Genomic DNA, 26,202 nt, shown 5'->3' with positions numbered 1-26,202 from the left:
TTTCAGCAGGTTTTGAAGAGATGGCACTGGAGTCCAATTTCAAAATAGTTCATTTATGGCGGTCTTTTTAAAACACAAGTTTGTCAAACAATGATTTTACTAACTATAAATTGATATTTGTGGGGTGATTCAGATAGTGAACAATTCCGAACAATGAAAATTCATAATAAACATAACAAACTATTTCTATTATGTATAATCAAAGTTTTAATGATTATTTTTACAAATTAAATCAATTATATTTTTACGTAAATGCAATTTATTTAAAAAGTACAATATAAACTTACTTCTTTACATAGTCTCAAAGGAGATATACAGAAAACACCGTTACCTAACTTTGCAATAGCACATTAAACTATAAATTCTGTATTTATTACATAATAATAATAATAATATTCATATTATTCTTAATTGGAAAATAAGAAATCATTTTAAAAACAAAATCATTTGCATCAACTCGTAGGACATAATCTACCATAATAAATATAGTAAGTTTATAAGTATTTTAAGCATTAATTGCTATTTATTTCATACAACTAAAATATATTTTGAACTGAAACAAAAAAATATATAATTTCCCCTTTGTGACCCATGCAATAGAGTGACATAATGATAACAATATTTGGAAAAATAAACAAAAAAAAAAACGAGATTTGTAATCAACATGATTAATTTATAGAACAAAAATCTTAATATGAAGTTTTAAACTGAGAAGTGGAAAAAGGGCGCTGTGATTGAAAATTAGAATTTTGGAACTGCCAAGATCCTACATTGTTCCCACTTTTCCAAGTACTACTTGATTGTGGTTTCATGTCCATATCGTTTTGAGAAAGCCAACGTGATTCTCCAACGTTTTGAACGCTATTATTTTGCCACTGAGATTTGTTACTGAAAGATGATCCTTTGTTTTGCCAATTATCTTTGTTTTTTGACCACATATCTCCCTGTTGTTCGTTATCTCTTGTCCACGTTGACGATGTAGTGGCAGTTTCAAATTTCTGCCATCTTTCTTTAAAATCTAAAGTGCCATCATCGCCCCAAGGATCTTTTGCATCCTCTGGTAAATCATCCTCTTTATCGCAGTGTTTCCAGGATTCCTTAACATTTAATGACTCCCATCGAACTTTATTTTTATTATCTATCCAAGGTTCTTTATACGTAGTAAAAGTTTCTTTCCCGCGAATATTCCAATTCTCGTTACTACTTCCCGGCATATTCGACGCGTTTGACCATCTATTATCTAAACCGGATGACCATGTTTCTTTCATCATAGCTTTTGAGGATGATTGTTGAGAACTCCAATTATTTTCATTACTACACCATGTATCATTACGAATAGGATCTTTAGCATTCCACTTTTCTTGATTGAAAGATTTCCGCTGCCTCTCATTGCATGCAGCTTGTTCCCAACTGTTAATAGATGTTATACCTTTTTCATTTCGCCAGACATTTTGTTGGGGTACCCTTTCAACGGGTCGGGACCAAGTAGCTTGTTCAATTGCTCCTCTACTTGGTATATCCCAGTCATCTGTATATTTTTGTGGAGATGATTGACCTCTTTGAGGGGACTGCGGTCTTTTTGATAGCGACGGAGGACATTCCATTAAAAATCTCTGCGGTGATCCTCCACGCCTAGAAAGTAACAATTCTTGTCTACCAGAAGATATCATTCGATCGGGAGAAGGAATTTGTCTTCTAGGAGGTGATATTGGTCGTCCCATTGGCGATGGTTGTCTTCTAGAAGGGGACATAGTTGATCTAATAGTAGACATTTGCTGTCGCGATGGCGATATCTGACGTCTTAATGGCGACATCGGTCGATTTAGGAGCATCTCAGTTCGTCGTGGTGGTGATAAAGGTCGTCTTGAGGGAGATGTCTGACATTTCAGGGGAGAACGTTGTCTGTACATTGATGACAGGGGACGGCGAAGAGGAGAAAAGTGTCGTCTAGGAGGAGAACATGGACGTCTTGGTGGAGACAATAACGGACGTTTTGGAGAAAGTCTTTCAGGAGGAGTTATTCGATGTTTCATTGGGGATATGTGTCTCCTCATAGGTGAGACTGATTTCTTTATATTGCCCATCTCTGACCAACGGCTTCTGTTAAAAAATTCTTGAGCTTGTTGTTGGCGCACGTCAGCTTCATATTGCTCTGGCGTCATACGGAAAGATCTTTCTTCTCTGTGATTAATTACTGATGATACTGGCATAATTATATTTGGTTCTAACGGTGGTATATTGTGTTTTTTATATATTGGTTTTAAAGTAAGTTCTTCGTTAACTAAAAACTTCTTGTTTGGTGCTGTAATTAAAATATCCTGAGAACCCATTTCTTGAACATAACGACCTTTCAAAAGAGGATCGTCTTGTTTATTTTCCCTTTGATTTAAATTTACATTTTCTGGTGGTGCGATACGATCCCAAACGGACCGCGGAAGTTGACTTTGGAGTTTATTCGTTTGTTCTAAAACCATATTTAACATATTTTGTAATTGTTTAGCAGTATTTACATCAACGGTCGGTGCTGGTCCACTTAATTTTTCTTTTGCTATTTCTAAAAGTGCCTGATGCTCTTTTACAGTCTGAGCAACATCTGTATCAAACCTATTACTAGATAATCTTTCCCTTAAATCAGTTTGCTCTTTGGGTTCCCGCATTTTTTTTTCATATAAAGGATTGGGACGAAATTGCGAATTTTCTGTCATCCACTCCTTTTTCTTTTTCATAGGTAAATCTGCAATTATAACAAAAGTTTATTAAGAACAGAAAATCAGTAATTTGGCGAGTCTCACATCGACCGGACGACCGCAAAGACGTGTTATGATAACAGTATCACCGCGTGTGTCATACACAGTGTAAGTGTGTTTCAGTGAAAGTGGCACAAACGAGACACCGGTGTTAGTGCCTTCACGGCAACCGGCCCCGTATAAACATATACGGGATAAAACCAACCATAACGTTAACAATGGATCACCAGTAAACAAACGAGACTTTTGAGTCCAGAGGCATCTCATCCATAACCACACAACGGGAAAAAGCCCAACCCAAAATAATTCGGTACCAGACAAATCTTACGCTCACAATGCAAAATACGAGTCTAATCCCACCAAAAACCAAGTCATTATTTCCAAAGCAATAGACGGCATTAGTATTAAAGAAGAGTATTAAGTATTAAGTATTAGTATTAAAGAACAGGCTTGTGCAGTAGGAAAGATAATAGGCCCGAAATCAATAAAATTCATATCAAGAATATCAAACGGCAGAGTATGTCTCCATTTAGATAGAAAGAAATCAGTGACTTTCCTAACCGCCAACAATACAATTGAAATAAAACCTATGCTAGCACCGGCTCAACGAATAATTTTATCCAACGTCCCTCCTATTATACCCAACTCAACAATAGAAAACACATTCAAACAAAACAACGTTTGACTTTATTCAAGAATATCTTACCTAAAAGCCGGAATGACCGAACCAGAGTATTTACATATAAAGAATCAAATCAAAATATTACAAAAACCAATGTTAACCCAATCCCCAACGCCACCTCTCAACTACAATGGTCGATAAATAGGAACTATAGTCCGTCCAACGAGACGAGTCAGTAAATGTATACAAATTCTCAGGCGCGAAGCAGGATCGGCTTACGGTATATCGATCCCTGTATACTAAAATATGAAAAGCTACTTCTTTTGGAACAATAATAATAGGTGTAGTCATCTCCCAAAATCATGACAAATAATTTTTGCGCACCCTATATGCAGGAATTTGTTATGATCGCGGTGTGCGTATTTGAAAAACGCCAAATTCCCTCCTGGCTTTCCAAGCAAGGGCCAACGGCAAAAGACCGCCGAAAGTTGGCCCTGAACTCGACAATTGACAGCCAATAGTAAGAGCCGCTAACATCCATCACGTGAACATCACGCTGTTTTGTTTACATTTACTGACTCGTTTCGTTGGACGGACTTATAGGAACACATCAGAAACTGAAACATCTGAAATACCATAAGAACAACTGGTGGAACCAGCAACAGAACCATCGAAGACCCAAACCGTTTATAACTTTGTAATAAAGCGTTTCAGAGCAAACTTCAAATAACATTTTTTTCTTATTTTCACTTGTAGGATATGCTTCCCAAGTTTGTTCATTAAAACACGGGACACACTGTATATTCAAAACCAGACACAGCCCATACAGCCCAGGACCACGTAAGAGATACCATAAACTTCCTCAAGGAGATAAACGTATTCAACGAAATATAACGCCTAAGCACACATCCGTCGCCAATGACCTCGCAGTCGATGCGACGTAAAACATCCAAAAGAAGAAGAAGTAATTTGGCGTTTTAACTACATTTTAAATAGTTTTTAAAGCTTACCTTTAATTCCAGATTTGTTAAACTTTTTCATCAATTTCTTTGGAGGTACTTCTCCTTTATCAGGGGAATGTGAACGCTTTCCTTTGAAAACGTTTTTCACAGGATTCTCAGTATTCATTGTATAAAGCGTTTTCTTTAATGAAGCTTTTGATTTCTTCGAAGAATATTTCATCAGTGATTTATTAAAATTCTTTTTCATTTGTGTTTTAACACCTTTCTTATTTGCATTATTTGCGTTTTGTTCATTTGCCTGTTCATGATTGTTTTTACTATCTGATGCCTTGAAACTTTCCTCTAAACCTTTTTGGAACCATTGTTGATTAACTTTATTTATCATTCGTCGTTGTAACAAAATAACTGCTTCAAAATGAGGACCAACAGGTAAAGTATCAACTACGCGCGCCATAACAGGAATAAATGGTAGTCCATTAACATTATCCATTGGTCGAGCTAATTCTAGTATACCACGTACTGACTGTTTAGTCAATGTAGTTATCATCACTATTCGTTTAAGAGATGGAATTTTTCTGAGACATGTCATTACTTCAGTAGCTATAAAATATAAATACACATGTATACATATATTTTACTATTGATAAAACAATGTGTAACGATTATTTTAAGGTAAATTGGAAAATGAAATTTGGTAATTATTTACTTTAGCGATTTTTCACTGATTTCAATGACCTTGAAATATGTTGTCAAGGTCACTGTTCTGAATATTTTTTTCTCTATACACGTTACCGCCGTTCGGTCTTCGTTTTCGAGACATTCGCAAAAATAATAAATGATGTACTAAGTTAAGTTAGGTTATTTATTTAGGCTAATTCAGACAAAACTGTTTTTACAAATATTTCGAAAATGAAGGCCGAGCGGTGGTAACATGTATTGAGAAAAAATGTTCAAGAGAGTGACCTTGACAACATATTTCAAGGTCATCGAAATCGGCGAGGAATCGCTAAAGTAAATAATTCCCTATAATTTTTCTGAAAAAAAGCTTTGTAGTAATATCAATTTTTTAAAATTTGTTAATATTTTATAAAAACAGTACTTTTATCAACAAATGATTGAAAATAATTTATATACAATATATTTGATACAAACCTCGGCCAATATTAGTATTTGCATTAATTACTGCACATGCTTTACGATTTTTCACTGCAGCGATAATTTTATTTGTCACTTCCGTAGGAGTTCCCATAATAAACGAAGCATTTTTTATATTATTCAACTCGCACGTCATTTCAGCTTCTTCTACCTCAGAAGGAGAATCTATTCCTATAACTTGTTGACATTTCTATGTCAAGTTAAAATAATTTTAATGTATAACAATATTAAAATACATAAAAATAAAACGACTTTTAGTAAAAATGTAACTTGTATACTCACGGATGCCATCATTAATCCAATAAGACCAATGCCACAACCTATTTCAAGTACTGTTGTCTTTGGAGTAGGCACAAGTAATTCTATTACCGCATTTGTTACATTTTCCGCTCCTGCAGTATTTGACCAAAAGTTTGTTTTAGGTGCAAGTTGTATTTTTAACCCACCCACAACTTCATCTAAAGCTTCTGATCCCACTAAAAATGTTGTGTCCGTGACAACGGTATCGTTACATCTGAAATGAAAAAGAATAAAGTTTCTTAATAAAATTCAGGCGATTTAATGTCGGTTTCAAATTACGAAATTTATGAAACACACTTACTTGTTCATAGACTTGCAATAAAGGGACTTCACATTGCAATCTTTTCCAGCTCCAGATTCATAAACTTGCTTCAAACGATCCATGGTTGAACAACTAATATTTTTACCAGTCGCAAATAACATAAGCTCGTCCATACTGTTGCAACGTACTAATAACCCCAGCCACTCCTGTTTTCCTTCGTTGTTAATTTCTTTTCTCACTTCTGGTCTCAAAGATATATCATCAGCAAAGTCTTCATTTTTAGAATTTTGTGCATTTGATTGCTCTGTTGTTTGAAGAAACTCTTCAAATACCTATAGAAACGTAATATAAGTTGGTAGCTTCATTAGTAGATTTGAACGCATACTGCGAATATGTGCACGTAAATTAAAAAAAAAATAAATGTATTATGCTGTAGAGAAAAATTAAATATACCTTTACAGCACGCAAGACAAAAGGTGGAAATTCGACTTCATTGTTTGTATTAGTATTACATACAGTACTTGCTTCCAATTTCCAGACAGCTTCTATATTTTTATTATCAGTAGCATCAGCATCAACATTATTTGTCTTGCTTGTAAGCTCTTGTGCCTTTTTTTTAACGCCTAGACATATGATTATTCAAAAAGTTTTGAGAATATTTTGAGAACATTTGACAAAACTAATTTTACCAGTCTTTACGAAAGTACTCACAGACGAATTTCCAACGATTTGCGTATGGTTTATCCAAGCGACAGGGTTGAGTTGGTTGTAACTTACAGAGAGCAGAACCATTTGCTTTTTCTTCCCCCTCTAACCATTTTTCATAACATGGATAAGAAATTCCCAAAACTCTAGCAACTTTTGATAATCGTTCTTTTACAATTGTTTCTTTTTCAGCAAGCTATAAATAGTTATAAAATTAAAATAATAAGTACTTAATAATTTTATTAATTATGTGGTAATAAATTTGATAGATTATGAAATGTACATGTTATAAGATACTGATATTCATATTTTGTATTACCTTCTTTTTATACCAGTCATTCGTTTTAGATTCTTTCATTGCTTCTTGTGTAAGATCTTTCTTATTGTCATCAAATATCTGCTGACTAACATAATTGTCTTTAATTATTTCAGTAACTATCTCTATGTCTGAACTAGATGCGTTTTTATCTATTAATTGATCACATTCCTCTTGTCCTTGAAAATCTGAAGTATCCAAATCTTCAATATCCTTTAAGTGAAGTAAAACATCTTCATCCGTTATATCTTTTTGTTCATCTAGTTGATCTAAATTAATATCAGCTGTAAAATCAATTGATTCCACATTTGATTGTTGTGGATATTTAGCTTCCGTATTTAATGTATCATTGTCAATGTTACTCATATCATTTTCAGTGTTACTTTTATCGTCTTCAATAATACTTATATCATTTTCAGTGTTACTTTTATCGTTTTCAATGATACTTATATCATTTTTAATGTTACTTATATCATTTGTGTTGTCTTCAATGCTAATCGTATCATTTGTAACATTATTCTTAATGTTTGAATTATCTACTAATGAGTTATTCACAGAATCTATTGGTATCACATCTTTATTTTGTTCCATATTTTCATTCTGTGTATTATCATTAGGAAGTGCTACAACTGTATTTTGCTTTCTCACATTAACATTATTACCTGCACACTTATTTTGTGCAATATTAAGTGCCTCTTCTTCTTCGTGACATTCATCTACTACCTCATAGTTTTCTCCCTCGATCGTAACTTCTCCTGAATTTTCTATAACACATTTATGAGTCACATTAATACTGTAGATTAACTATTTTAAACAGAGCAGATTTTTATGACTAAAAATTGAAAAATGGTATGCTACAATATTGGATATTTGAAGATGTTCATATTAAACTACAGGAAACATTGAGATATAAAGTAAATACTTACCCATTTTGTTGTCAATCTTTAAATGAAAATTTCCACCTTTATGATTTTCAAGACAAATGACACTTGGATTAAAATGATACTGATGTTGTATGCAATACTGATAAGTAATTTATTACGCAATTGACGCATATATATAGATAGTTAATCAATGAATAGAATTAAATTGAAGCTTTTATCGGATACTCCACTGTTATTATACCCTCTTGGTTCATCATAATTATGTTACCTAAACCACAGTATTCATAAAAAATAATCTTTTACCACGTAAAAAACTATATATATGCATATATCGCGTTGTAACGTGAATTTATTTTCACGAAATTCCTTTATAATCTGTTGGTTGCAAGATTATACAAAATCTTTACTTTAGTTCACCGCTACGTTTTACGCTAAGCAAAATTTAATCGCGCGAGGGGCAATAACGAAAATGGCGTTCCAAAAATAATCGATTAATCCAAAACATAACATAACGTTACATTTTTCAATTTGTAAACTATAAAATAAGTTGGACTAATAAGCAGTTTTATTTTTTTTATATCAAACAGTTTTATTGTATCCTTATCGAATTAAATATTGTTAAGATGCATAAGAATTCTGTTGAAGAAGACCTTGCTTATACTTAAATACATTGTGTTCCAGATGGCGTCCCATCCGTAGTACAATTCTTCTTGATGAAGTTTTCATTCTAATCTACTGATTTAATATGGTTAAGTAGAAAACACGTAAGTAGAATTGATGGATTCCATTAGCTTGTGCGTCTAATTCCACTTCCAGATAGAAAATTGGAGATGCTTGTTATAAGTTAAGCTTGGTAATTACAACATTAAAACAATGGAAGTAACTTCTTCAAGTGAGTGAAAAAAAAAATTAAACATATAGCTTATACTTTTAGCCATTGTGATGATTCTGAACAGAATTACATGTTGTAAACATTCTGTTTTTTGTGTAAACATTGAATTATTTTACATTTAACATTACAGCTATTTGTCCTTAAGATTTATTATTTGCTTAATGCAATCACTTTGATAATGATTATCACATCATCTCAATGGAATCAAAGAGTGATTTACAAAGCTCTATTTAAGCAAAACCGTATGTCCCAAACTACTGTAGAATAAAACTTTTTACAGATTTTCAAGAAGTCCTGGCAGAATTGGATGACATTTTAAAAAATGCCTCTTTCCTTGGAATTGATGGAGAATTCACAGGACTTAATTCAGGACCTGATGCTGGTGCCTTTGATACACCTGCTCAATATTATGCAAAATTGAGAGCAGGATCAATGGACTTTCTTCTTATACAATTTGGCCTTTCTGTATTTACATTTAATAAGGAAACAAATAAGTATGTTTTTGTTTCTCATTTACATGTAGTTTGCATTAAAACTAAATATTTTTAATATGAAATTAATTCATGCTTTTCATATGAGCTATAGAAAAATTGAGTTCAAGCTAATTCATTATTACATCTTTTTTAAGGTACAATCAGCGCTCATACAACTTTTACGTTTTTCCGCGGCCGCTAAATCGCGCAGCGCCTGATTGCAGATTTATGTGTCAAACCTCATGTATGTCGTTTTTGGCTAGTCAAGGATTTGATTTTAACAAACTTTTCAAACTGGGTATTCCTTATCTAACTGTAATCGAAGAAGAAAAGTTAACAAGACGTTTAGAAGAAAAGCAAAAGATAAAGGATGAAACACCAGAATTAATACCTATTTCAGACGATGATAGACCTCAAATTGAGGATATTTGGTAAAATCATTAGCAGTACTTCTATTTTGATAAACTGGCTAAAATTAAATTGCGGTTCGTTTTAGTTCAAGGATAGAAGAGTTTATTACTTCTGAAACTGAAGAATTGTTAATAGAGAAGTGTAATGCTTACATTAGACGGTTAGTGCATCAAGAAGTAAAGATAAGGTGGCCGAATAAATTGAAAGTTGAAAGTAGAATGGATAATTTTGGGTGCAGTCTTGCGATACAAAGATTAGGAACTAAAGAAGAAGAGGAACAGAAGGACATTCTGAAAAAAGAAAAAGAAAAGTTAGAGATTAAGCAAGCTGTTGGATTAAGTATGCTTATGAGGAAAATCGCAGACTGTGTAAGTTTCGGTAATTAATTATGAAGAATAAATGATGTGTCATATAATGAAACATATCTTTGTTGCAGGGAAAGTTAATAGTTGGTCACAATATGCTGTTAGATCTCTGTCATATAGTCCATCAATTTTTCGGACAATTACCGGAAAGTTATTTGGAATTTAAGACGCTTCTTCATAGTTTGTTCCCTAAGTAAACATTCTTCGTTATTTTTTATTTTTTAGATACGTATGAAACAAACAATATAAGCACGATAATTTCATTGCAGGATCTTAGACACAAAAATAATTTGTCATTCGCCACAATTTAGGGAACACGTACCATTGTCGAATCTAAATGTATTACTAGAAACAATCAGTAAATCCCCATTTAAAATGCCAGAAGTAGAATCCGTCGATGGTAGAAGTTATTCGACATTAGCTGAAAAATGTCACGAGGCAGGTTATGATGCATATATTACTGGAATATGTTTTATAGCACTATCGGATTACTTAGGTCAGCAGCTGATATTTTTTTATAGAGTTTACACGTTTTTGTAAAACCTATTTGTTTATAAAATATTTATTATTTTAGGCACTTTACAAACACCTGAAGTTTCGGTAGTTCTATCGGATTCGCCTTTGCTTAACCCGTTCTTAAACAAGTGAGTGCAATTATTTTCTATATTGTATTAATTGATGTATATTTTGATAGTACAAAACTTTTTATTTTATTTACAGACTCATTATAGCAAGATTAAAAGATATTCCATATATAAATCTCATTGGAGACGATCGTAAGTTTTTTTATATCACTTCTTTATGCTTAAATCTTAGTATAAATTTAATGTATTCTCTTGATTTAATTTTAGCAAATCCTAGCAGAGATCATGTGTTCCATTTAACATTCCCAAAAGACTGGAAACTCAGTGACATATGCCAGCTATTTAGTCCATTTGGTGAGTGTTATGTCACGATTAACTTTTCATTTATTTTTACTTATTTAATATAAAAAGTGTTATTAATTGTGTTATAGGAGGTGTATACGTGTCGTGGTTATCCGACACGACAGCATACGTAGGACTAAATCGTCGCGAACAAGTTAATGCGGTAGTGAAAAATCTCTGTAAAACAAGTGCATATACGATACAAAGGTACGCCGAATACCAATCATCTTTAGACGTGAACATTAGTACAGGAGAACGAAAAAGAAAATTATCTTCATTTGAGTAAGTAGATACTAATATTTACATATATTTTATAATCTTATATTCTCTTCAAGATTTCATTATTCCTATCTGCAATTGGAATTTGACGTTCTAATTTCAATAAATCATTTTCTCATTCCACAAGTATTAATAAGTATTATAAACAGAATTCTTGTTCGATTAATTTATCGCTTCTTGTTTATATATTTTACTCAATCGTCATAATTCTCTTTGATCAATTTCGACGCTGCTGAAAAGCGCTCGCAACGAAATTGTCTCTGATATAGTAAAGTAACAAAAACAGGGAATCTAGTGGTCCATTTTGGCCACATTTATTTTCAGTTTCGAATATGGTGCAAAGGTCGATGCTACGCATTGGCGTAACTAGGATCTTAAAAGATTTTACTAGGATAAAAATTGGGCATTCTCCAATTTTACATTGTTACTAACAGGGATGACCTTTAGTAAGTTCGGCAATTTCTGTGATTTATGACTCAAGCTATTAATCAATTATTTTTCGTAGGATTACAAATAAATCTTTTAGAATTTTTAATTTTAAATAATCCAACTGGGAACAGTAGTCGTCACCGCAGAGCGCTTTCAACAAAAGGTCCTTTAGGGGAGTGGTCATTATGTTAAATGATTATTAACATTTTTATCGATTCCATGATTGGTTACGTAACAGCTTCGAAATTTCGTATGATTTTGATATTTTCATTTGATTTTAATTCCAAACGTTGAATTTTATGCCAGGAGCAAAATTCTAAGTTCAGTTCTTCCTTTATTTGGTTTCCAGATTTCATCGAATTGGATGCTGTGTTAACAATTTGGCGTACTGCACGCGGACTTAGTTTTGAAGGGCGACCATTGTGTTTTTGGTGCCGTATTTATGTGGATTATTTATTAATTACACATAATCATTTTTCCAGATCTCTTCCTATTTATCCATTACAACAATCAATTCCTTTCATACATTTTGTTTTTCCTTTCTCCACTTATGTCAATCTCTTTTTTTTTGTATGCATACTGGATATAGATTATTACAATATCGATTTAATTACTCATCGTCAAAATGGTGAAAATTAACCATTAAATGTGACCACGATTTCAATTAATCATGGTAGCGATTCGTTCTTCACTTTACTGTTTTGCTGACTTAACAACTGTAACTCGCATCTTCAAGCGATTTTACAAGAATAGAAGACCATCGTTATTCCTTTCTTTTTTATTATTATTTTTTATTAATATATGTACAAAGATTCAGTTTAGATGTTTAATAACTTTTTCGGTTACCTGTAGAATATTCGATTATGCGCGCAAGTTGATAAAGTATTTGTTAACAACGAAAAAAAAAACGTGATCAAATGAAGATTTTCTAATCGATGATCATGATGCATCCACTATGCAACCGTTTTATTTTTTTTTCTTTCTTTTTTTTTTTTTTTTGTTATTTGATGTGAAATAAATTTTGTCAAATAATATACAAATTGGCTTTATATATTAGTATGTAATTGTACAAAACAAGAATGAATAGTTTGAGTCATAAATCATGAACATAAATCATTAATTCTATGTAGTAGTGTTCAATAAAACTTCAGCGACGTACAGTGTGATACTTAGGTAATCGATGGGGGCAAAACTGCATTTTTTCTAGTGTTCCAGAAGTGTACAAATATATTATACATTGATAATAAAATGTATAAGGCGTCGGAAACTGTAAGTATTGTTTTAAAAATTAACCCATAATGATTAATTAGTGGTGTTCGAAGGTCGAGCTAACTACATTCAAGGCTAAATAAGAAGTCTACATACAATTAGCCTCATAAGTATTAATATTTAAGCGAAGAATATCTGTCTAAAATATAAGTTTCAAGATCCTTATCAATAAGAATGCATATGGTATTAACTAAACTTCTGATTTATTTAATCTTTATTACAAAATTACAATTTACTATAAATTAAAAGCAAAATTAAAATTTTCTAAAAAGCTATGTCTGCAGTGCTCCCTGGTTGTTTGGAATCATAAAAATTATTTGGAACCTAAAGTGTTTAGGAGAACAATGGTAACAGGCAAATGCAAACTCATGTATACTTACCTACTCCGTACCACTCAGTTGTCTCATTGTCATTAAACTCGATATAAGACAAATGTTATATTAATTACAAGGATCATTGATTTCATAAAATACATATACGTGACCATAGTGATAAAAAGAAGTTTAGAAATCACAAAGTACAATTAATGTTAATATTTTGATAACATAAATGAAGCAGCAAAATCGGAGATGGTACGATGTCAGAAATATTAATGGGAGTAACTGTATTTTACAGGACTGCTGTGATTGCCGTGGCAATGAGACTGCCGTTCCGAGAAAATGTGCTTAAACTTCTTCGAACGATGAGAAGACTCATTACTACTCGCCTTTGACGATGTTACTCGGAATATACTGAATGGGTTACCTAATATTACGAATTTTGTAAATATTGTTTATAGAGAAAAATGAATTAACATAAAGTGTATTATTTTAAGGAGGATATACAGTGGATCAAACGAGACTTTTTTACTTATAGACTAGCTTCAAATCTTTGAAGCTGAATATTGGTTTCTCAAATGAGAACATGCGTTTTTTTATAACAAAATTTTATTATATTTTTTATCTGAGTATAATCATCTCGGTTTTTAAATTTCATTTTACTGACCCATCTTATGTCTTCCTTAAAACCATACAACTTTAACTTATAATTTTCTACACGTAATAATATTGAAATGAAGGTGATAATATTAGGTGACTCAATTTGTATAATGTACCTTACATTTCGGAAACATCCCCGCAAAATCCAGATCTTAATCCAATTGAGCATTTATGGGCAGAAATTAGGAAGACTATGCCCATGCTTACAACATTTTATTGAATGTTAACTTTATTTTTACAGTAACGATACTTAAGTGTTACTACTGGAATAAATAATTTTAGAACTAACAATGTGATTTTACTTTGTTAAAATAATAAATATTTGAATGCATTCGAATAATTACTTATTTCATTTATACCTTGAGATATAAGGCATTCTTAAATTGCAATGGAATTGTTAATATGTATTGAATGGTATGTAATTGTGTTAATTTTTTCTGCGATGTGGCCACTGTAAATGTGCAGGGTGCATATCGGTCATCTGAACAGAGGGTCGGAATTATCGAAGTGAACCGACAGTATTTTTGCAAATGGAAAAAGGAATTTATATAACTAATATATCATATTTTACATTTTTTTTTTATAGGAGTGTGCCGGCAAAAAGGGAGAAAAGTTCTCTACCAATGAACGGGGTGAAGACAGAACAGGCCGATGATGGTTGGAAAGTAGCTACTGGTAATAATCGCAAATTATCGTTATTTTTTATTCCTACCCTTACAATATGGCGAACAATGGTTTTCTTCATCTTTTAGAACTTTCAAATTTTTCTTTCCCTTTCCTTACTTTTTTTTTATTTTTTCATTTTAATATCAAAATTAGTCAGTTTCTATTATTTCATTTTCTACCCAAGTCTCACATTTTTATTTTTCCTGCACAGGAAAACGACGCCGAAAGCGGAAAGGCTATACAGACATGGACGCCGCTCATGAATCAGACATGAAAAAAGCGTTTGCCGAAGCTCGTTCATGGGAATAATTGTAAATAAACAACTGAAATATCCAATTGGCATGTCTTCTTTGACGACTCCCGAAAGAAAAGAACCCAGTGATGTTAGATCTGGTGAACGGAGAAAAGTCCTATCTATCGTGATCCAAACATCTCATTTAAAGATTAATGAACCAGTTGACTAGGGTAAGAGGGAACACTATTGTTACGTCGAATCGATGGTTGTCGAAAATTGTTAACTGGATGGGATGATACTCCAATCAAAAAGAAACTTTTGATATGTTATCAAAGAATGTGTGTCACAACACAACGGAGCTATATGGATTTTAGTATTGGAAAAAGGTGAAAAAAGTATGACATGTAATTTAAGATAATAATATTTATTCAATAAATATGAATGATAAAAGATACAAGTTGTTTTGGAAACTTTTAATATAGTGTTTGTAAAATTTTGCATAAATTGTAGAGGCAAACATGGAAAAATGAAGTATTAAATAATAATCGATTAAAAATTTAATTTTCTACTACAACGTTTGCAGAATTTTATAAATAATAATAGCTAACTTACAAAATATTAAAAGTAATTTTGTAAATAATTATACATTACTAGCGCCCCGTCACGGCTTCGCCCGCGTATCATATGCGTAGAATTTGGATTTATTGAAAAGTGATATTATAGAACTTCAGAATATATAACATTATTTGTTGTTTTCTTTTTCATTTGGTAGTAAAAGAAATTGGTTTTTGGAATTACTCGTTCTCGAAAGTCCGACATATAATTGTCCGCGTGAAAAAAAATCTGAGCGTAAGTCGAGTCCTATATATTTAAATGTCTGTCCTTGCGCTTTATTTACTGTTATGGCAAAAGAAACTTTAATAGGGATTTGCAAACGGTAAGTCGCTGGGGATCATAGGTATGCAAGGTACATAAAGGGCGATCTCGCTTGGGTAGGTCCTGTTAAGATAGTAGCTTCAATGATATTTTTGAAATTTTGTTGTACATACAAACAAACGCTGTCTATAAAGACGAAAATAAACGATTCACCAGTCGAAACGGACTCGTATATATCATGCAAACTTTGTGAGTTATCTTTTGGGCAGACTACCTAGCAGTTGGGAGCGGTAGTTAGGGAATAGCGGGCATAGGCTCAGAGCGCTGAGCGCTCAACATATTTTTACGTATTTTTACGCGGATGTAATATAATTTTTATTAAAATAATATAGCTTATGTCATTCCAAAGAAGGCAAGAAAGATACTGTTAAAATTTGGTATCAATCGGTTAAGTAGTTTTTGAAATTTTTCTGTACATACAAACAAACGCTGTCTCTTTATATAATAATAATAATAATATAATATGATATGATTGTACATTTACGCTATTTTATATATTTTGTACCACTTCGAGTGTAAATGTGTACTAGTAATTACTTTTTTATAACAGAAATTCGTGAAGGTCCAATATTTACAAAGAAATCTTTATTTCGAATTCGGTCGTTCGGTATGATACAACCTAATCTCCTTCGTCTTGCTGTGAGTAAACAAATCTGTTCGGCTTTCTGGCATTCGGACGAATTTCACGTCGTTCCTTAAACTCAGTTCGGACTTGTTATTATCAGTAGGTCGTCGTCCTGCGTGAGAATCAGATCGTCACGATTTTAAATTTTACCTTCAGGAATATTTAGATTTATTTATTTATCGTTCCGTGGCATCGCGTGTGTTTAAATTAAATTATTGGACTATTAAACAATGAATTATAGATTATGTGCACGGTAGGAATTTAAGTCACTTCTTCGCTTTAAATGCTACTTATAATACTTATGACCAGAAGTGTACGTTTATTGTACCATATAATAGATTGTTTCATAGACAAATAATGTTTAATTCGAAATTGTTTTCGTGGTTGCAGAATTTAGATGAAAATTTACGGTTAAACAAGATGCGTAGAATTCTGTTACGTTTTGAAAACCCAGAAGCTCAAGGTAGCGAAAATATCGAGACGACACCGTTGCGTGGAAATACTGTTAGGTTCCCGCGTTTGCGTCTCCTGGACCAAAATTTCGAACCGGTAAGTACCTAGTGTCTAATTGTTTCTACATTTACCTGTTCGTGTTATTTATATTAATGGTCAATCGTACGGAGAAACTGAAAAATTACAGATGAGTATAGATCCTTGTCTCTCCTTGGCGCTTTTGTTTTGAAGAGACAAAGACAGCACGATAGTCAAGCAGCCATATTGGCATACGAACGATTCAAATAGTTTTCTAATGAAATATTCTTTGTAATATTATACAGCGATGCGAGAAATACGAACGACGTACGTGTTTTACGTTTAGAGAAAAATAATATTTATTTTTCCTTCATCTATGTTTCCAAATTATCTTAACCTAATTTCCGCTAGCATCGACGTTCAAAAGGTAGTCTAAATCAAAGTTTATATCGAAACACACCATTGCCAAGTCTGATTCGATTCCAAGCTTGATTTACAAAGTTGCTAACGATGATAAGCGTTGGACATTTTTGGGATTTCGGAGGGCATTCCTTTTTTGAAAGCAAGGCACATGCCGCATAGAAACCCCAACCCTGTCGCAACGAACTCAACCACTGATTTGGAGATTTTCATTCCTGAAATAAAATCGTATCTTTAGCTTTTCTTACATGCATACCTTTGAAGTAAATTAAAGTTAGCTTACTTTATTTTCGTTCAAGATGAAAGCTTTGTATTAAGAGCAAGTTTTCTATCTGAAATCCATCGGACTCCGTCGCATTGTTATGCTGTTGAAGCATATGGAATTATATAATCGAAAATTTTTACGAATTTCATATTTCTTTCATTTTTGTTTAAACAAGTTTTTGAAATACTTTAAAATGTAGGAACAGAAAGCAGCCTAGAAGAGCGTGCGGCTTTATATTAGCTGCAATATACTGCCTTTCAGTGTTATGATTTCTTCGAGTTCTATAAGCCACAAGATTTACAATGCTCAACAGCACAACACAATGATACGATTTTGTTCCCCCCGCGTAATACTTCTTATCTAGATGAGCGTTTCTTTTCGATTGGGATTGAAAACAAACGCGACTTGCGACCAGTATCGCTCTGTCACTACGGCTCTTTCAACTAATCAATCGTTCACAAAAACACAGCTTGATTGTTGTTGATACGAAGGTTGATCAAATGCAAACCGGAATTTTGTCGAACCTCAATTTACTTTTAAAACAGACAAAAATCGTTTGTTTATGTAATATTCTATAACGTCTAAGCACTCTTTCCAATAGATTGATCATCTTTTTAATTCTGATTTATACGAATTCTTCTTGGTTGAAATCCATTGCACAGAGATTTTTCGAAACTTCAACTTTATCGCAGTTTATTCTTATTTTTTCACTAAATTCATTCGCTAGCATCAGCCACCCACTTTTGATAAGATTACGAATATCACGAATTCCAATTTATATTTGATTCATTTACGCGATTTTAAGATTGATGGATTCCGGCGAACACGAGTTTGCGATCCATCGTCGGAATCGCGTGTTTATTGCTGCGTGTGCTGAAGGTAACTTGGGACTTAGCAGGCCAGTAGGATTCATATACAGCCACCACAGGACCACTAAGGCCCAAATCACCCTCAGCCTTAACCGGTGCCTACGTACAGGGCAGCATCCATAACTGGACTGGTAGATCTTCGGCTCCCCGTTTCATCCTATTTGTATTGTTACTCTCCTTGTTGTTGGCATCGTTTTTCTGGAATGAAAAGCATTAAGCAGTTTAGTGGTGAATAATTTCTGCCATTGTAAAACGCGTAAGTACACGGTATGCCTGGACATTTTTCACCCGGAATAATCATAGAATTCCCTGTTGTTTTATCGATCTTATTATCTACCGATTTCGCGTCGATCGCGGTACAGTTTCGCCGGAGGTACGAACAGAGACCTAGATCTGGACGGATGTAAATTAACATCGATACTTTGAGGGCACGTTGTATGCTCGAAATACCAGGTAATTATAATGTCACCAGTTGACTGCTGCCATACTTATTTATTACATTGCGCTACAGAAGTAATAACTGATTGACTAACAGTCTGCTTATCTTGTAACATGCCAAAGTATTATTCATAGAGCTGTCTCTGACCGAACGATTTACGTATTCGATAACTTGTCTGAAACGAGTTTTCAATTTTTTTTAATATTTACGACGGAGATGAAATTTGCATTTTGAAAGAGTGACGTGTACGTCATGTGTTTCATTAAATGCAGGCCGATTTTTCATAAAATATACACTTGAATCGAAATATAAATTCTAATGTCACCCCTTGAACAATTAATTACTTTGATTATTTTTCTTTTACACCGCGCATGAAATAGAGGTGAAATTGTTCGTGGAGTCAATTTGGCAAGTAAAAATATGAACATAATGTATAGTTACATATGTAGCTTCTGAAATGTTAATTCGCGGAGGGTAAGATTGATTTAAGTACGAAGGAGGGTGCTAGCGGAGCTCGCATTAAGTATTCCCGTTGTTGGATCATTTCTTGAATCAGCCACCTCTTCTGACACCCTTTCCCTTCGTGGCCTAGCAAGCATGAAATACGTAGGAATATGGAGTGATTTAAGTGGCCAGGTAGGACAGTAGAGGCACGGAGTAAATGAGCATGGTGCGAGCTAAGGTAGTGGACGCCATAATGGAAACGAGATCCACGAAGGTAGCAGCTCCGTACAAGGGGAGCGTCCTGTCTGGCTTATTAACTAAATTCCAAAAAGTAGTAGTCCCCACTACCAGCTGAATTCTAATCGAGTTTCTTAATGTAACCCTTGATATATTTGAGCCAGCTCTCTTTGTTACAGCGTGGTCCAAGAGACAGCGTGGGTAACTGAAATCTTAAATAATAATATGTAATTCGACGTACGTATGTTACATTCGTAAAAACCATTCAGTTTCTTACGTGGGAACTTTTACTGTTTAACAGTTATGCTTTTTGTCAACGAATATTAATGATTTCTGAGGTCTCCCTCTTTTGTTAGGACACGTTACATATTTGTATATTTCATATTAGATACCCTCTTTAGAATTCTTCATTTTGGGGGCATGTCCATCTAAGTGAGAAATAAAAATGTCCTTCTCAAAATAAAGTAAATTCTACTCGAAACATTTTTTGGAATTACGAATAGTTTGCAATAGTACTGTATCTGCGAAGTATAATTTTTTATCTTACTAATTTATTATCGACTCCTACAAAATTGTCGTATCGCTTGAACACATACGCTTTATGGTGTAACGGTAACAAAAAGAAACCATAGAATATCCATGACATCGATGCATACATCAGGCTTAAGGACGTTCTATGTTTCGTAGAATTGTCGCGTTAGTAAACACGCTGCATTTACGACTTATTGGTAATTAATTGCCAAGTGACGATGCTAATTAGGAATCGTAAAAGCTCGATAACGTTTTTGCCTTCGAGTGTGTACAAGAAGTATAACTGCTGAGGTATCTGCAAATTTATTTTGCCATTTCGTTCAAACGTGTTTTATAGTTTTGCCGTTGAATTTGTTTAAACTTTTATCGCTGTTACGTGAATATATTTTCTCTTATTTAGGCGAATATCGTCCAAACAATTAATATTATCGAAAGATATAGATTTCGAGGGGGGTATAATCTGATGCAATTAGTTTTTTCTTTATAGGTAAATAAATTCAATTCCTCATTCTTCCTAAAGAAGTATTCTACTCGATATTTTAAACTTAGCGAATTGCATAAAATCGAAACAAATGAGTACTTACGTACCTTATAAGTCGCAAGACAGTTCTGGCATTCAGCTACGTGAATAAGTTGAACGAACAAATTCTAAACGTATCCGATAAATAATGAATTTGATAACTATTGAGTGTTTGAAAGGAGAAGGGAGTGGACAACTAGAAAAAGCCGTTCGCTTCGATCGGACAGCCCCGGCAGACATCGCGATTATTACGTGGGATGTGTTTGATCATGCGCGCTTTTATTGTTTCAAAGGACCTTTGGGGAAACACGTTCCGGTAACGGTACCAAAGATCTGTCAAGCTAGAACAATCGGAGCCTTTTTACATTCTTTTTGATTGAATCAAAGAGCAAAGTTCCTCCTTCCGGATAAATCAAATCCGAACAGTGTACGAGAATTAAATGCACTTTACAAAATTATTCTGGTCATCGTTCCTTACACTACATATTTACAGTGGGTGATCAAATTATTAGAGTCACTCGCATAAATTGATGATTTTACATAAATATCATTAATTCTTAAATGAAAACTGAGTTGAACGGAGTTTTTATTTTTTTATGATGTAATTGATATTTGTAAAATTATGATACATAGTTGAAAAAAGTGAGTTCTTGACTGGCCTAGAAATTTTTCATACCTCAACCCCATCGAAAATTTGTGGAAATATTTATTATTAGTAATAAATGTCAATTGATTGAACGTTTGATGGAGGTATGGGCTAGAAATAATGCAATCAAAATGAATTGCTTAAAGTGCATCGAAAGTATGCCGAAAAGAATTAAGGCAGTAATTGCAGCAAAAGGCGGCGTTACGAAATACTAACATACATGTGTAAATATAATCTTTTAAATGTACTTGTTTATTTTTATAAGTATTTTTTTGTATATTAATAGTGGAGAATTATTGCTACACAAACACGAAAAATCCATTTTTCATACCGTGGTTCTAATAATTTGATCACCCACGGTACATTCTTCGGCCCATAACTTATGTCGGAGAATAGTAATCTTTTTAATTCCATCTTGAACTGATTGCACGTTCGTTTTTAGCCAGAAATATCCTTTTTGTTCCTTCTCGCCGAGAAATGGAAGTAATATAACGTACTGTATCAAACATCCTACTCCAAGCAATTGGCATGATTAAAATTCCAAGCAGTGAATTCTGCTACTACCGTCTTTCGTCTAGAGAGGCTGTTATTAACTCTTGATCGTTCGAATTGCTAGTCAAGGGGCACGGCTACGAATCGGTTATTAATTAACTTATTTCAGCCAATAATTGCGACATAATGTAAGTGCATCCTCTGTGCGCCCTGAAATCGTACCTTTGCGATTGAGGAATGATTTAACTTACTACTCCTGTGATATCGTTCGATTCGTCGAAAGACAATTTGACTTCGAAATTGAAACTTTCGATTATATCATCTATTCGATTATCTTAAGCGGTACATATATACACGGTGAAACATGTTGCGATACACGCACCGACTTCTAGACTTCGTTGTTTAGATTGATATCGGTGCAGCGTGTATCGATGGAAGAATCAGAATACTACCCTGATCGTTGAATAAGCCATTCTGATGGCAATTTCGAGGATGTAGAGACGAATTATTTTTGGAACTATTGAATTTTATCTAATAAATATCGGAATATGCATCCCAATATGTTTCACCGTCTGTAGACTGCATTATAGATGTCGGAGTAACCGAGTGTCTCATATATTAATAGCTCTAAATTCGTCACACTAGCCTTTCTAACCGAGTAACCTAGCCTGACAACTCTGCAATTGTAAAGAAAGGTTAGAAGTAAACGTGGATCGTGTGACGGAAACCGCATCGGGATCCTCCCCCTGGTAAGGATTTATTCGACGGTTACTATCGTAGCAACGATATATAAATTGAATTGTAAATGCAAGGCATGCCGCGTATCCTGGCCCACACAAGCGGCGTGCATTATGCGTGCGATTATTTGCACGCGTGCTATGTGCCTACGCAGACGTGTACACGGTTCATGCATCTTTCGTCTTCTTCGCTTTGCCTTCGCGTTCGTCCTTCTTCCGAACTTCGTCCTTGTCCTCGAATATCTTACGCATCGATAGATATAACGCGGTTCTGCTGTTTAATATTATTATTTAAATCAGTTTTCCGGAAGAGCACTCGAGCTGCTTCTGAGCAGTCAAATCGATCGTTCTTATTATACCTTGGCAAATAATTAGTACTGAATTGTTGAAAAATCAGATAATATATTTCGCTAACGATATCTTTGCATCAGGTTCGACAAATGTATTAATATAATATTACAAATGATTCACTGCATAATCTTTGTTTAATCGTAAACTCCAAGATAAATTTTGATGAATAGTGTTTGCAACATCATCGCTTTCCTTTCCTCTATTTTTCGTTTTATGGAGGTTGATTGGTTTAGCTTCTACGCGGCTCAATTAACGTGTACCGTTTAATGCCTTTAATACTTTAATGCTGCTTAATTTCTTGATTTTTCCTGTTTTCTCTCTTTTTGCACGACTCCCTTGATCGCGGTTTTTGAGAAGGATTCAATTTCCGTCATCATCGCTATATAATTACACATAATTATAGTCGTACCATCGAGTAATTGACATGATTACGATTAGTGGGTGTAAAAAATCGAAAAAGTTATGTAATTTTGAAAATTATGTTAATACGTTCAAGCGAACATAGTCAATGTAAATTTTATGTTAATGAAGATCAGCTCATAGCAATTTTCTTTTACAATGATTATAATTAGAATTATTACGGAGGAGATGCCGCACAGAACATCGATTATTTTCGAAGATTTTGTAGTTTTTTATTATTTGTAAAACGGTTCGTTGTCAAATTTAATCTACAATACTTCACGTAATAAATTAGCACTTTGACACTATACATAACAAACAACAAATACACGGAAAGGTATACGAATTAATCTATTCAGAGAAACACAAGTTGACTTTCATTTTCTTTTACGTTGACTGCCATATTGGTGAGTAGTAGCCGACGCGTCGCGTCGTTTCAAATTTAATGTAATAGAGTAATTAGAAGAAAAATAGGACAAAAATTGAACAGCATTATTATTGCATTATATTAATAATACGATGTAGAAAACTGACTATTCACATCTTTAATAATTAGAGCTCCAACATGTTTTACTGCACATATCTATTGTCACTGTAACGATCAATGTGTTAATATAAATTAACTTTCAAATTGAAATATTCTTTTATTAAACTATCAGAACCAACGAAGAAATCGTGGCGACTGATTTGCGCCGCACTAAGGATACATTTACAAGAACGTTTAATAGTTGCAAAAATGATAAAATCCTTGTTATGCATTATTAATTTTAACTTTTATATTTAAAAAGTTTCATTTGAAGTGTGTTTTTAATACGGAAAATCCCACCGCACCCCATATTTCGGTAGATTTCCATCGTGCCATCTTTACTTGAATACATCCCGGCGTACATTTTTTAAAAAATGCACAAACAAAAGCAAACTTATGCATCGTCAACAATTGATCACACTGTTATAAATGAACAACGAAAACGAAATGAAACAGTCCGTTATAAATATGCCTATTACTGTTCACTAGTGAAAACGTAGTCGAATTGTAGTTTATCTATGCGTTAAATCAACAATTATCGAAGCGATGGTAACACCGGAAACATAAAACGTGTAATTCGTTTCATCAGACCGTAATAATTGAATCACCCACTGAATAAACGTAATGTAAAACGAGCACGATTTTCCAGAAATATCTGGTGCGACGTCGGAGCGTGGTTCGTTGGACATAGCGCATGCCGCATGCCGCATGCAATTGTCCTGTGAAAAGCGAGCCATCGTATCCGTACGAATCGTTGGAAAAATCTGTAGTGACACCGGGCTACGAAGCCGTAGGTAGTTACTCACTCCTCGTCAACACCGATGCAGTACGGTGCATCCAGGTCATATCGACACATGCGTTCCCGTTGGTCGCGACGAAGACGCAGGTGCGAATGCGCAGCGTATCCAGATCCTTGTTCAGCTCTCATCGACAAAGGCGACAAAACAGTTGAGGGCTTTCGCGATCATCCTCGCGTTATGCACCTCCACACCACTAAAGAATCAGCAAATCGCGGCACATTGACGAGTAGACAGCGACACGGGTGCCGCGTAAGAGGACCAGTTTCTATCCGAAGGATTCGACGTGTAGCCGCGAAAGACGATCGGTCGCGTCGCGTCGCGTCGCGTCCCGTCCCGTCCCGTTTTTCGTCGCTTACCCGGCCGAGTTTTTCGTCGGTCCGACACTGCGGGGACCACGCACGCAATATTTTTGTCCCGCATGCACATCCCTCTCGTTTTCACGCACCACCTTCGCCGTCCCTCTATACGAACGCTCGAAACGATTCCTGTATAGGTTTACGGGATCGCCTGTATTGGCGTGTACGTACCGGGGCTACTCTCCTCTTTCGTTCCCAACCTACACCCTGAAAACTCACACATCACCAGCCGATACGCGGCAATGTTCATAGAAGGGAGAAAAATCGATGGAGCTGGCCAGGAGAGAGGCTACGCATGGGAACCCTTCTTCTTTTTTAAACCCGCGCTTTTCGAGGGCTTTAAAGGCTATAGTGATTAGCATAAATTTCGCTACCTTCGACCACACCCTTTTCTCAGTCCCCACGACGAGATTCAACCTATCCGGGGATAGGTCGGTACTCAGGGTTGTTGCCTCGATGGCCAGTCAGCATCGTCTTTTGGCTACCCTAGTGAAAGGAGGAAGGGTCGACGGGCTAGCCGGCTTCGAGGGAGGCGGGCAGAAAAGCCACCCTTCAACGAGTTTATACCATTTCGGGAGTGGGGTTAGGAAATTTCGCATGGGTTCCGTGCGAATACCGGCAAGGGTGGTTTCTCTTCGACGTCGTGCATTCTCCCGTCTTCTCCCCTGTTTCTCTTTCCACCTCTTTCCACTCTCTCTCTCTTTTTTTCTTTTTTTTTTTATCCTTGTTGTTTGAATCCTTCCCTTGGGTTCGGGTGAGTCACGAGTTATCATGGCGGACTTCTTTGATTTCCTGCCCCTCTTTCTCGCGTTGCCACGATACCAGATACCATAAGGGGGGGGGGGAGCTGGCAAATGGAGAATCAACGGAGAATCTTTAGTTTTGTTCTACGGCGAAAATCTGTACCATACGCGCGTTCAATGTAATGGCCCGTTATCTTTATGCCGAGGAACTGGACCGACCGGATCAAACGCACTTCGTCCAGGTGTCATACACGATCCTCTTAACCCCCTTCTTTTTATACTTCTTTGGGAAAAGATTAAAAGAAGATTCTTCGTTGGGGTCCGCTACTTTATACATATATACATATGTCGGGTGCGAAGCCCTTCGTTACCCTCTCGATTTCATTTACAAGAACGAGAACAAGGGTGTACGAACAATACATATTTTCTTTGCTTACCTGTTCTTCAAGATATTTCGACTCTCGGTTTTATATTTTCATTTTTATTACCCTATTTGAGGTTGACGATGCGGAATCAATCT

At 34.6% G+C, this 26,202-nt stretch overlaps 3 protein-coding genes and 1 long non-coding RNA gene across 4 annotated transcripts in view; 3 read left to right on the top strand and 1 right to left on the bottom strand.

The window, feature by feature from the left end:
* Window positions 1-626: 626 nt before the first annotated feature.
* Window positions 627-8,542, bottom strand: LOC117601642 (uncharacterized). Its single transcript, XM_034318660.2, has 9 exons — window positions 7,996-8,542; window positions 7,073-7,833; window positions 6,760-6,949; window positions 6,502-6,671; window positions 6,088-6,380; window positions 5,769-6,000; window positions 5,484-5,676; window positions 4,380-4,931; window positions 627-2,734 (listed from the first exon to the last, which is right to left on the bottom strand). The coding sequence occupies exons 1-9, from the start codon at window positions 7,997-7,999 to the stop codon at window positions 690-692; spliced, it is 4,440 nt and encodes a 1,479-aa protein (XP_034174551.2). The 5' UTR covers window positions 8,000-8,542; the 3' UTR covers window positions 627-689.
* On the top strand, window positions 2,733-4,334 carry LOC143305402 (uncharacterized). Its single transcript, XR_013062307.1, has 2 exons — window positions 2,733-3,057; window positions 4,126-4,334. It is a non-coding gene; the product is annotated as an uncharacterized LOC143305402 (long non-coding RNA).
* A 136-nt stretch (window positions 8,543-8,678) lies between the features above and the next one.
* On the top strand, window positions 8,679-15,307 carry LOC117601644 (poly(A)-specific ribonuclease PARN). Its single transcript, XM_034318661.2, has 12 exons — window positions 8,679-8,845; window positions 9,126-9,339; window positions 9,474-9,749; window positions 9,815-10,097; window positions 10,166-10,287; window positions 10,364-10,590; window positions 10,669-10,738; window positions 10,815-10,870; window positions 10,946-11,032; window positions 11,110-11,302; window positions 14,561-14,649; window positions 14,852-15,307. Exons 1-12 carry the CDS (start codon window positions 8,827-8,829, stop codon window positions 14,947-14,949), a joined length of 1,734 nt encoding a protein of 577 aa, XP_034174552.1. The 5' UTR covers window positions 8,679-8,826; the 3' UTR covers window positions 14,950-15,307.
* Window positions 15,308-16,378: 1,071 nt separating this feature from the next.
* Window positions 16,379-26,202, top strand: part of LOC117601645 (protein cortex) — a 96,973-nt gene continuing 87,149 nt past the window's right edge. The window contains exon 1 of the mRNA XM_034318664.2: window positions 16,379-16,985. Coding sequence (XP_034174555.1) covers window positions 16,794-16,985 — 192 coding nt within the window. The 5' untranslated portion in view covers window positions 16,379-16,793. The remainder of the gene's footprint in view (window positions 16,986-26,202) is intronic.

Source organism: Osmia lignaria, chromosome 6, assembly GCF_051020975.1.
Source record: "Osmia lignaria lignaria isolate PbOS001 chromosome 6, iyOsmLign1, whole genome shotgun sequence".
In the NCBI taxonomy this organism is placed as follows: Eukaryota; Metazoa; Arthropoda; class Insecta; order Hymenoptera; family Megachilidae; genus Osmia; species Osmia lignaria.
Note: the sequence above shows the minus strand (reverse complement) of the source record. Positions and strands in the feature narration are given on the sequence as shown.